Source organism: Entelurus aequoreus, linkage group LG19 (assembly GCF_033978785.1).
Source record: "Entelurus aequoreus isolate RoL-2023_Sb linkage group LG19, RoL_Eaeq_v1.1, whole genome shotgun sequence".
NCBI lineage: Eukaryota > Metazoa > Chordata > Actinopteri > Syngnathiformes > Syngnathidae > Entelurus > Entelurus aequoreus.
In genome coordinates this window covers 15,871,548-15,884,775 of record NC_084749.1, presented here as the reverse complement: position 1 = coordinate 15,884,775, position 13,228 = coordinate 15,871,548, and the positions used below count along the sequence as shown (strand labels likewise).

The following is a 13,228-nucleotide window of genomic DNA, read 5'->3' as shown; positions in this document are numbered from 1 at the left end:
TAGTTTTACTTTAGTCTGGCAATACTACAGTGTGTCTTCTGGTAATATTTCAACTTTATTATCACAAAACTAAAACTTAATTCAGATTTTTAATTGCAATTCTAAAACAAATGTTACTTGTTTTTTCATGTATATCAACTCATAAATCCTGGTTCTACTTTGTGCGAGTGTGCATATCAGTTTGTTAGTGAATTTAAAAAATATTTTGACTTAATTATTGCAGAAGTACCATTTTTATATCCTAATATTTATCCAATAGATTTATGATTTTTTTTCATATATATTATTATAATTCACAATGTTTTTTGAACATTAGTTACCCTTTTGTGTAATATTACACATTTTACTTCTGAATTTAGAATCATAATCAAGATTCCATACTGGTTTATTTTTCTTGCAACAATTTACCTTGAACTTGAAATATTAAATTTCTCCTGCTAATATTAAATCATGACATTTTGTAAAAACAAAATTGTTTTAATCTCATAATATTTTGACTTTATCCTGGGGAAAAAAAAAAAAATATTTTTTATTTTTTTACTTAAGTCTTATAATACCGCAGTTATTATATCAACTTTAATTTCCTAAAACTATTTAATTTTAATATTTTTTTATTACAATTCTACAATTTAGTTAAACTTTTTTTTTTGCCCATTTATGATGTCATTATTTAAGGTTCCATATATGTTTTGTCATAAAATGCTTCATATTGACATGAAATACTGACATTTCCAAAGTACAAGTTAAACCTCTCAAATATTATTTTGGTTAAGCATGAAAAAAATTAATAAAACATTTTAAAACACAACCTGTACTTACAGTAAAAAAAATATACTTTTAATAATGTATTTTATTTGCTGTATTTTTTTTGTAAATATGTAATCTTGTTCTCTTTTAGTTATACCATAGAAATAGGTTTGTTTTTTTTACACAGCCAAGCTTATTAATAATAATATTTGGGTATTTTTGTTTTCAGTTTTTTTTCTCAATATATCAACTGAAAAAACATGACTCTACTTTCACTCTGTGTGAGTGTGCATATTTTGATTTAATTCTTGTAAAAGTCAAATGTTTACATCTTAATATGAATCAAATAAAAATGATGACTTATTCATGCAGTTCTACTACATTCTTAACATTAGTTCCAGTATGTCTTTTGTAATATTTTTTTGTAGTTTTCTGAATTCTGGTTTATTTCTATCAGAATATTTTTAATTTTAAAAACGTATAATTTTTACACATTTACTGCCAATAATAAATTACATTTTTATTTAAATTAAAAATCATTTCCATTCATGATGTAATTATTTAAGATTCCATGTTGTAATACAATGCTTCATAATGACATGAAGTTCAATCACATTTGGGCTTTGCATGAAAAAATAAATAAAACATTTGTACTATTAGTAATTTATTGTCATTTCTGTATTATTTTATGTTAATATGTAATCTTATTCTTCTTTGGGTGAAATGATTATTAATGTGCACTGTCCTTGGGAAAAACACCAAATGAGGAAGAACATTGCTCATAAATAAAATAATAATAGAGCACATAGACTGTAACTCCCACAGGTGATGGTGTTAAAAACAAGATGTCTGACTGGTTATTGGAGGTGTTGAACAACAGGTTGGTTGTTTGTGGTGCAGACGCAGCTGCCAACATGTTGAGGTCACAGTGGAACCCGCTTGAGTTGATTCCCGTTTATGTTGACAACCCGCACATGTCGACTAAATCATCAAGTCCTGGTCCACCATGGTCTTCGAATTATTGGGGGAAAAAAAGGGTCCGTTTATGTAACGATAGACGTCTGCATGCATGGTCGACCGCTTGTGTTGACATAAGATTTAAGACCCTAAGGGGTCATTCTTGGGTAAAAAGTGGTTTGTTTATGGCAACAAACTGTCTGCAGAACATCAATAAACTTGTCAAGTCTTGGTCTACTGGTTCTTCTTGTTACTTAAAAGTACCCGCTTAAGTTGACGTCCACACATACGATCAGCGGATTGTGTCAACACATGACTTGAAACCCAATGGGTGCTGTCTTTTCTATTTCAAATCTGTTTGTAAATCCATAAACTGGCTAATTCCTGGTCTACCGCGTACTTTTGTATCATCAAAAAAGTGCCCGCTTGTGCCAACACAAAATGTGAAATCCAAAGGGGTAATTTCTATGTAAAATGTTTCCGTTTATGTCGACAAACCATTTACAGTACTTTCACGGACTTACCAAGTCTTGGTTCACCGTGTTCTTCTTATTACTAGAAAGTCCCCGGTTAAGTTGACATCGATGTACATGATCGACCACTTGTGTCAACAATATATATATGTATATACGTATAATATACACACACATATATATATATATATACAGTATATATATATATATATATATATATATATATATATATATATATATACAGTATATATATATATATATATATATATATATATATATATATATATATATATATATATATATATATATATATATATATATATATATATACACACACAGTATATATATATATACACAGTATATATATATATATACATACATACATACGTTTATATGTGTGTATATATGTAAGTTTAAATGTGTGTATATATGTGTGTATATTATATATATATATATATATATATATATATAATATACACACATATAAACTTACATATATACACACATATAAACTTATATATATATTGTATATATATATGTATATATATACAAATATACACACATATATACATATATATACATATATACACACACATATATATATTTATATATATATATATATACACACACATATATATATATATATATATATATATATATATATATATATATATATATATATATATATATATATATATATATATATATATATATATATATATATATATATATATATATATATATACACAAACACACATAAATATATATATATATATATATATATATACGTGTGTGTGCGTGTATATATGTGTGTATGTATATATATACACACTTATATACGTATATACAAATATATATATACACACATATATATATACATATACACATATATATATTTGTGTGTGTGTGTGTGTGTATATATTATGTATATATATATGTACATATATATATATATATGTACAAATATATATGTACATATATATATATATATATATATATATATATATATATATATATATATATATATATATATATATATATATATATATATATATATATATATATATATATATATATACATATATATATGCCTAAAAATGTGCAATAGACTCATATTTTGGGTATAAAAAGGCAAATATATTTCTGAGGGAATAGTCGGTGCACATTAAAGATGACTTCAAGCGCGGGATTGGACATGAAGCAGCGAGCTGAGGTCATGTGATGTACTTTCACAGTAAAAGCGTGTGGTTGACTGCAGTCACAGCTGTGTATCAGTCTGCTTCTTCAGTGCTAATTAGACTGAGATGTGTTTTTAATAAGAGTATAATCATATTTTTTCTAGTCTGCAAGACAGAAGCCTCCAGGATGTGTTTCACGCGTCACAAAGTCTACCTCATCGCAACTTTACTTCTAATTACAGGTAACAATTCGTATTACTTCCTTCGATTTAGCTCCACTTTTAGGTTTTTTTGTTTGCATTTTCTTGCGACTGACGAAGCAGTCATAAGTGTGTAATATTATAAGTGTTATTTTAACCTATTTTACTTATTTTACTGTTGTGCTGTTGAAATTCCACTTGACTATTTTAATGTGAAACATGTTCAGAGATTATAAAGTCATATTTTTTCCCAGGAAAAAGTCGTGGACCTACAATAATAAACTACGAGATTATTTAAAAACTAAAAAACAAAAAACAAACTTGATTTATTTTTGTAAAATTTTTACTTAATTTCATATAAAGTACAGCATTTTTACTGAAAATGTGGGACTTTATTCATGTAAGACTTTGGCTGTTTTTCGTAAAAAATATGACTTAATTTTCTTGTAAGTTTATTAATTTAGTCTCGGAAACAGACAAAAAACATTTATGTGCAAACTAATGTCCACAAACTTAGTCCACTTTAATTTCAAAATGTTATGATTTTATTTCCGCAAATTAATTGATTTAATTCTTACCAGATTAATACTTCAAAAAGAAGAATTTTTTATATCCCCCAAAAATATAATATGTATATTTTTTTTAAATGCTGTTTTTCTCATTGTAAATATTTTCTTCTTTGTTTTGCTGAAGAAAAATTGAATATTTTCTAAAATAAAATATACAACATGAATAAGATGACATATTAACATAAAAATCCAGTTAAATGCTATCACTTTTTCTTCCCCCCAAAATATGTCTTTATTCTTGTAAGATTAAATATTGTTTATTTGAAAAAATAAATAAAAAAATCATGATATAAGCAATTATTTAAAAAAATATATACATATATATATAACACTAAATGAATAAAGAAAAAATATATAATACTGAATTCTGGAAAATAAAAAAATTGAAAATTAATTTTAAAAAATGATGCAAAAAATATTATCAGAAAAACAGTATTTTTTTGTCAGAAAAAAGTATTTATTTTTTATTAGAATTTGTTTTTGTGGGGAAAAAAATGGTACTTATTGAATTTCTACATTAAAAAAAATAAAAATGATTTTAACCCCAGAAAGTTTTAAAAAAAAGGCCTTAAAAAAATCTCGCCTTTTATTGTGGCTTGTACAGCCCTTTGAGACACTTGTGATTTAGGGCTATATAAATAAACATTGATTGATTGATTGATTGATCAAAAAACTACTTTTTTTATGGTTAGTTTTTATTTTAAATCTTAATTTTGGGAGGAAACAATTCTTGCCCAAGTTCCACTTTAATCTCTTGTATTAAAATATGATGTCTTTTTTTTTTTTAAATCATTTTTATTCTGGTTCTATTTCCAGTGTTTTGTAATGTGATGGCCCATGATGTTGTTTCCATGGCTTGAGTAAGGTGCTGTTTCATGATCCCCTGATGATTGTTTTCTTTAGCATGTGAGAGTGACAGCGAGTTGGCGTGTAAAGAAGGTGAGAGCGGTCCTTCCCATGATTCCATGCAGGATGTTTTCGACCTGCAAGCCTTCCGTCCAGTCGTGAACCTCAGCACTCCGACTGTAACCAACATCTCTTTCACGCTCTACGCCGTACTCGGGGTGGTGAGCTTGCACATTGACCTCCTACATCCCAATGATTGAATGATTGATTGAAACTTGTATTAGTAGATTGCACAGTACAGTACATATTCCATACAATTGACCACTAAATGGTAACACCCCAATAAGTTTTTCAACTTGTTTAAGTCGGGGTCCACGTTAATCAATTCATGGTAAATGGCAATTATGTCCGCATTTGATCATTGATTATCGATGAATGAATCATGAATCTTGACTTTATTCCAGAACGAGAAGACGCAGATATTGACCACATTCCTGTGGCTCAGGCTGGTGAGTCCATCAGGGATTGTATTCAGTGAAATAATGCTGATGATGACCTTTTGACTTGACTGCAGTATTGGCACCATGACTTCCTGGTTTGGGACCCTGACAAGTGTGACGGCGTCACCAGGATCTCGCTGCCCGTGAAGAAACTCTGGTCCCCTGACATCATCGTCTATGAGTTGTAAGTATTCTTGACCCTCACATGTCACCCCCACCATTGTGCAGCTTTTACTTGAGAGTAGTCAGTGTTCAGCTTGTACTGCAGTGTACATTTACTATGCGTATTATCAAGATGATTGTGTCTTGCCTTGACAAGTGTGGTGGTGGTAGCGTCATGGTGTGGGGTTGCACGAGTGCTGCATTAGGGCCGCATGAGTGCTGCGTGACGGCTTAATGAGTACTGGAGGAGTGCAGCATGCATGTCTTGTGCAGCCCCAGACAATGACGCTACCACCACCACTATGCGTATTATCAAGATGATTGTGTTTTGCCTTGACAAGTGTGGTGGTGGTGGTAGCATCATGGTCTGGGCCTGCACGAGAACTGCCTGCTGCACTCATGCAATACTCATTAAGCAGTCATGCTGCACTCGTGCAATACTTATTAGGCAGTCATGCAGCACTCGTGCAGCCCAAAACCATGACGCTACCAAAACACAGTCATCTTGATAATGCGCATAGTAAATGTACACTTGTGCAGCACTCATGCAGTACTCCTGCAACTCTCATCAATATTGCAGTACTCATGTCCAATCCCGCGCTTGAAGTCATCTTTAATGTGCACCGACTATTCCCTCAGAAATATATTTGCCTTTTTATACCCAAAATATGAGTCTATTGCACATTTTTAGGCATATATATATATATATATATATATATATATATATATATATATATATATATATATATATATATATATATATATATATATATATATATATATATATATATATATATTTGTATATACGTATATAAGTGTATATATATATACATACGCACATATATACACGCACACACACATATATATATATATATATATTTATGTGTGTTTGTGTGTGTATATATATATATATATATATATATATATATATATATATATATATATATATATATATATATATATATATATATATATGTGTGTATATATATATATAAATATATATATGTGTGTGTATATATCCATCCATCCATCCATCCATCCATCTTCAACCGCTTATCCGGAATCGGGTCGCGGGGACAGCAGCTCCAGCAGAGACCCCCAGACTTCCCTCTCCAGAGCAACATTTGCGACTTCCTCCTGGGGAATTCCGAAGCGTTCCCAGGCCAGAGAGGAGATGTAATCCCCCCATCTGGTCCTTGGCCTGCCGCGGGGCCTCCTCCCAGTGGGACGTGCAACGAGGACCTCCCTAGGGAGACGCTCGTGAGGCATCCGCACGAGATGCCCGAACCACCTAAGCTGGCTCCTTTCCAAGCGAAGGAGCAGCGGCTCTACTCCGAGTCTCTCTCGGGTGACTGCACTTCTCACCCTATCTCTAAGGGAGATGCCAGCCACCCTTCTGAGGAAACTCATTTCGGCCGCTTGTAGCCGCGATCTTATTCTTTCGGTCATTACCCACACTTCATGACCATAGGTGAGAGTAGGAATGTAGATAGCTCGGTAGACCGAGAGCTTTGCCTTCTGGCTCAGCTCCCGTTTCGTCACAACAGTGCGGCAGAGAGACTGCAATACTGCCCCAGCTGCTCCGATTCTCCGGCTGATTTCCTTCTCCATCTTTCCCTCACTCGTGAACAAGACCCCGAGATACTTAAACTCCTCCACCTGGGACAGAGTCCTGTCCCCTACCCGGACTGTACAAACCATCGGTTTCCTGCTGAGAACCATGGCCTCAGATTTGGAGATGCTGATCCTCATTCCAGCCGCTGAACACTCGGCTGCGAACCGATCCAGTGAGAGCTGAAGGTCACGAACCGAAGGTGCCATCAGGACCACATCATCTGCAAACAGCAGTGATGCAACCCTTAGCCCCCCGAGACGTATACCCTCTCCGCCATGGCCACGACTCCGCCTAGAAATCCTGTCCATGAAAATCACAAACAGGATAGGTGACAGAGCGCAGCCCTGGCGGAGACCAACCCCCACTGGAAACGGATCCGACTTACATCCAAGCACCCGGACACAACTCTCGCTTTGGTTGTACAGAGATTGGATGGCCCTCAGCAGGGTTCCCCTCACTCCGTACTCCCTCAGCACCTCCCACAAGATCTCCCGAGGGACGCGGTCATACGCCTTCTCCAAATCCACAAAACACATGTAGACTGGATAGGCATACTCCCAGGCCCTCTCCAGGATTCCCGCAAGCGTAAAGAGTTGGTCAGTTGTTCCACGACCAGGACGGAATCCACATTGCTCCTCTTGAATCTGAGGTTCGACTATCGGCCGGACCCTCCTTTCCAGTACCTTGGCGTAAACTTTCCCAGGGAGGCTGAGTAGTGTGATACCCCTGTAATTAGCACACACCCTCTGGTCCCCCTTTTTGAAAAGGGGAACCACCACCCCAGTCTGCCACTCCCTGGGCACTGTCCCAGACTTCCACGCAATGTTGAAAAGGTGTGTATATATGTACAGGTATATATATGTATATAGGTGTGTATATTTGTATATATATACATATATGTACAATATATATATATAAGTTTATATGTGTGTATATTATATATATATATATATATATATAATATACACGCATGAAGCAGTCATGCGGCACTCGTGCAATACTGATCAAGCAGTCATGGAGCACGAGTGCAGCACGAGTGCGTATTATCCGGATGATTGTGTTTTGCCTTGACAAGTGTGTTGGTGGTCGCGTCATGGTCTGGGGCTGCACGAGTGCTGCATGACTGCTTAGTGAGTATCGCACAAGCGCTGCATGAGTGCAGCATGCAGCACTCGTGCAGCCCCAGACCATGACGCTACCACCACCACACTTGTCAAGGCAAAACACAGTCATCTTGATAATGCGCATAGTAAATGTACACTTGTGCAGCACTCATGCAGTACTCCAGCAACTCTCATCAATATTGCAGTACTCGTGCGATACTAATCAAGCAATCATGCAATACTCATGAAGCAGTCATGCGGCACTCGTGCAATACTGATCAAGCAGTCATGGAGCACGAGTGCAGCACAAGTGCGTATTATCCGGATGAATGTGTTTTGCCTTGACAAGTGTGTTGGTGGTCGCGTCATGGTCTGGGGCTGCACGAGTGCTGCATGACTGCTTAGTGAGTAATGCACAAGCGCTGCATGAGTGCAGCATGCAGCACTCGTGCAGCCCCAGACCATGACGCTGCCACCACCACACTTGTCAAGGCAAAACACAGTCATCTTGATAATGTGCTTAGTAAATGTACACTTGTGCAGCACTCATGCAGTACTCCTACAACTCTCATCAATATTGCAGTACTCGTGCAATACTAATCAAGCAATCATGCAATACTCATGAAGCAGTCATGCGGCACTCGTGCAATACTGATCAAGCAGTCATGGAGCACGAGTGCAGCACAAGTGCGTATTATCCGGATGAATGTGTTTTGCCTTGACAAGTGTGTTGGTAGTCGCGTCACGGTCTGGGGCTGCACGAGTGCTGCATGACTGCTTAGTGAGTAATGCACAAGCGCTGCATGAGTGCAGCATGCAGCACTCGTGCATCCCCAGACCATGACGCTACCACCACCACACTTGTCAAGGCAAAACACAGTCATCTTGATAACACGCATAGTAAATGTACACTTGTGCAGCACTCATGCAGTACTCCTGCAACTCTTATCAATATTGCAGTACTCGTGCAATACTAATCAAGCAATCATGCAATACTCATGAAGCAGTCATGCGGCACTCGTGCAATACTGATCAAGTAGTCATGGAGCACGAGTGCAGCACGAGTGCGTATTATCCGGATGAATGTGTTTTGCCTTGACAAGTGTGTTGGTGGTCGTGTCATGGTCTGGGGCTGCACGAGTGCTGAATGACTGCTTAGTGAGTATTGCACAAGCGCTACATGAGTGCAGCATGCAGCACTCGTGCAGCCCCAGACCATGACGCTACCACCACCACACTTGTCAAGGCAAAACACAGTCATCTTGATAATGTGCATAGTAAATGTACACTTGTGCAGCACTCATGCAGTACTCCTGCAACTCTCATCAATCTTGCAGTACTCGTGCAATACCAATCAAGCAATCATGCAATACTCATGAAGCAGTCATGCGGCACTCGTGCAATACTGATCAAGCAGTCATGGAGCACGAGTGCAGCACGAGTGCGTATTATCCGGATGAATGTGTTTTGCCTTGACAAGTGTGTTGGTGGTCGCGTCATGGTCTGGGGCTGCACGAGTGCTGCATGACTGCTTAGTGAGTATTGCACAAGCGCTGCATGAGTGCAGCATGCAGCACTCGTGCGGCCCCAGACCATGACGCTACCACCACCACACTTGTCAAGGCAAAACACAGTCATCTTGATAACACGCATAGTAAATGTACACTTGTGCAGCACTCATGCAGTACTCCTGCAACTCTTATCAATATTGCAGTACTCGTGCAATACTAATCAAGCAATCATGCAATACTCATGAAGCAGTCATGCGGCACTCGTGCAATACTGATCAAGTAGTCATGGAGCACGAGTGCAGCACGAGTGCGTATTATCCGGATGAATGTGTTTTGCCTTGACAAGTGTGTTGGTGGTCGTGTCATGGTCTGGGGCTGCACGAGTGCTGCATGACTGCTTAGTGAGTATTGCACAAGCGCTACATGAGTGCAGCATGCAGCACTCGTGCAGCAGCAGACCATGATGCTACCACCACCACACTTGTCAAGGCAAAACACAGTCATCTTGATAATGCGCATAGTAAATGTACACTTGTGCAGCACTCATGCAGTACTCCTGCAACTCTCATCAATCTTGCAGTACTCGTGCAATACCAATCAAGCAATCATGCAATACTCATGAAGCAGTCATGCGGCACTCGTGCAATACTGATCAAGCAGTCATGGAGCACGAGTGCAGCACGAGTGCGTATTATCCGGATGAATGTGTTTTGCCTTGACTAGTGTGTTGGTGGTCGCGTCATGGTCTGGGGCTGCACGAGTGCTGCATGACTGCTTAGTGAGTATCGCACAAGCGCTGCATGAGTGCAGCATGCAGCACTCGTGCAGCCCCAGACCATGACGCTGCCACCACCACACTTGTCAAGGCAAAACACAGTCATCTTGATAATGTGCATAGTAAATGTACACTTGTGCAGCACTCATGCAGTACTCCTGCAACTCTCATCAATATTGCAGTACTCGTGCAATACTAATCAAGCAATCATGCAATACTCATGAAGCAGTCATGCGGCACTCGTGCAATACTGATCAAGCAGTCATGGAGCACGAGTGCAGCACAAGTGCGTATTATCCGGATGAATGTGTTTTGCCTTGACAAGTGTGTTGGTGGTCGCGTCATGGTCTGGGGCTGCACGAGTGCTGCATGACTGCTTAGTGAGTAATGCACAAGCGCTGCATGAGTGCAGCATGCAGCACTCGTGCAGCCCCAGACCATGATGCTACCACCACCACACTTGTCAAGGCAAAACACAGTCATCTTGATAACGCGCATAGTAAATGTACACTTGTGCAGCACTCATGCAGTACTCCTGCAACTCTTATCAATATTGCAGTACTCGTGCAATACTAATCAAGCAATCATGCAATACTCATGAAGCAGTCATGCGGCACTCGTGCAATATTGATCAAGTAATCATGGAGCACGAGTGCAGCACAAGTGCGTATTATCCGGATGAATGTGTTTTGCCTTGACAAGTGTGTTGGTGGTCGTGTCATGGTCTGGGGCTGCACGAGTGCTGCATGACTGCTTAGTGAGTGTTGCACAAGCGCTGTATGAGTGCAGCATGCAGCACTCGTGCGGCCCCAGACCATGACGCTACCACCACCACACTTGTCAAGGCAAAACACAGTCATCCTGATAATACGCATAGTAAATTTACACTGCTGCGGCACTTGTGCAGCACTCATGCAGTACTAATACAGCACTCCTCCAGCTCTCATCAATCTTGCAGCACTCATGAAGCAGTCATGGAGCATGATTGTCACGTGTACTTCATGAGTATTGCACAAGTGCTGCAAGAAAGCTGTACGAGTGCCAAATGAGGGCTCCACGAGTGCTTCTAACAATTACTGTGACTTTCTGAACCTCCTTTTGTTATTTTAACCGCTCTTCTCCATCTTTTATCGTTAACTTTGTACTTTTTTTAATCCCGTTCAGCACTTTCAGGTTTTCTTTTGTTTAGTTTTTTTCAAGTCCAATACGGTAGAGTCCGCTTATGTCGAACAACACCAAAAAAAAGCGTCCGTTTTAGTTGACGTCACGTACACGGCCGACCTCTCGACATAAGACCCGAAACCCTACGAGGTCATTTCTATGTAAAATCACTGTTTATGTTGACAAACCGTCTACAGTAGAGTTTTAAACTCACCAATTCCTGGTCTACCTTCTACTTATTCCATTCCTTGTGAAAGTGCCCGCTTGTGTTGACATAAGGCATGTCTATGAAAAACTGGTCAGTGTATGCCAACAAAAGACCTACTCAGTGGCCTAGTGGTTAGAGTGTCCGCCCTGAGATGGGTAGGTCGTGAGTTCAAACCCCGGCCGAGTCATACCAAAGACTATAAAAATGGGACCCATTACCTCCCTGCTTGGCACTCAGCATCAAGGGTTGGAATTGGGGGTTAAATCATCAAAAATGATTCCCAGGCGTGGCCACCGCTGCCGCTCAAGGTGATCAAGGGTGATGGGTCAAATGCAGAGGATAATTTCGCCACACCTAGTGTGTGTGTGACAATCATTGGTACTTTAACTTTTAACTTTAAAATGTTTACAGTTTATTGTTAACATCTTCAAGTCTTGAACACCGTGATGTTCTTATTACTAAAAAGTGCCCGGTTAAGCAGACGCCGACATACACAGCGTGTATGTCGACATTAAATTGGAAAAAAAAAAGAAAAGAAAAGTGTTGCGTTTTTTTAGCGGTGCTTTACCATACGTGAAACGACATCTGCGGTCTTCTTAGGCAGCATTAAAAAGTAGAGATGTCCGATAAAATCGGACTGCCAATATTATCGGCCGATAAATGCTTTAAAATGTAATATCCGAAATTATCGGTATCGGTTTCAAAAAGTAAAATGTATGACTTTTTAAAACGCCGCTCTATGGAGTGGTACACGGACGTAGGGAGATGTACAGAGCAGTTGCGTCTCCCAGTCATACTTGCCAACACTCCCGATTTTCCCGGGAGACTCCCGAATTTCAGTGCCTCTCCCGAAAATCTCCCGGGGCAACCATTCTCCCGAATTTCCACCCAGACAACAATATTGGGGGGCGTGCCTTAAAGGCACTGCCTTTGCATGCCGGCCCAGTCACATAATATCTACGGCTTTTCACACACACAAGTGAATGCAAGGCATACTTGGTCAACAGCCATACAGGTCACACTGAGGGTGTCCGTATAAACAACTTTAACACTGTTACAAATATGCGCCACACTGTGAACCCACACCATACAAGAATGACAAACACATTTCGGGAGAACATCCGCACCGTAACACAACATAAACACAACAGAACAAATACCCAGAACCCCTTGCAGCACTAACTCTTCCGGGGACGCTACAATATACACCCCCCGCCACCAAC

The 13,228-nt window shown here is 38.6% G+C and overlaps 1 protein-coding gene across 1 annotated transcript in view; it reads left to right on the top strand.

Annotated features, from left to right (window-relative positions):
• Window positions 1–5,059: 5,059 nt before the first annotated feature.
• Window positions 5,060–13,228, top strand: part of LOC133635464 (5-hydroxytryptamine receptor 3A-like) — a 13,856-nt gene continuing 5,687 nt past the window's right edge. Inside the window, exons 1-3 of the mRNA XM_062028681.1 lie at window positions 5,060–5,191; window positions 5,435–5,479; window positions 5,545–5,654. Of these exons, the coding sequence (XP_061884665.1) occupies window positions 5,090–5,191; window positions 5,435–5,479; window positions 5,545–5,654 (257 nt within the window). The 5' untranslated portion in view covers window positions 5,060–5,089. The remainder of the gene's footprint in view (window positions 5,192–5,434; window positions 5,480–5,544; window positions 5,655–13,228) is intronic.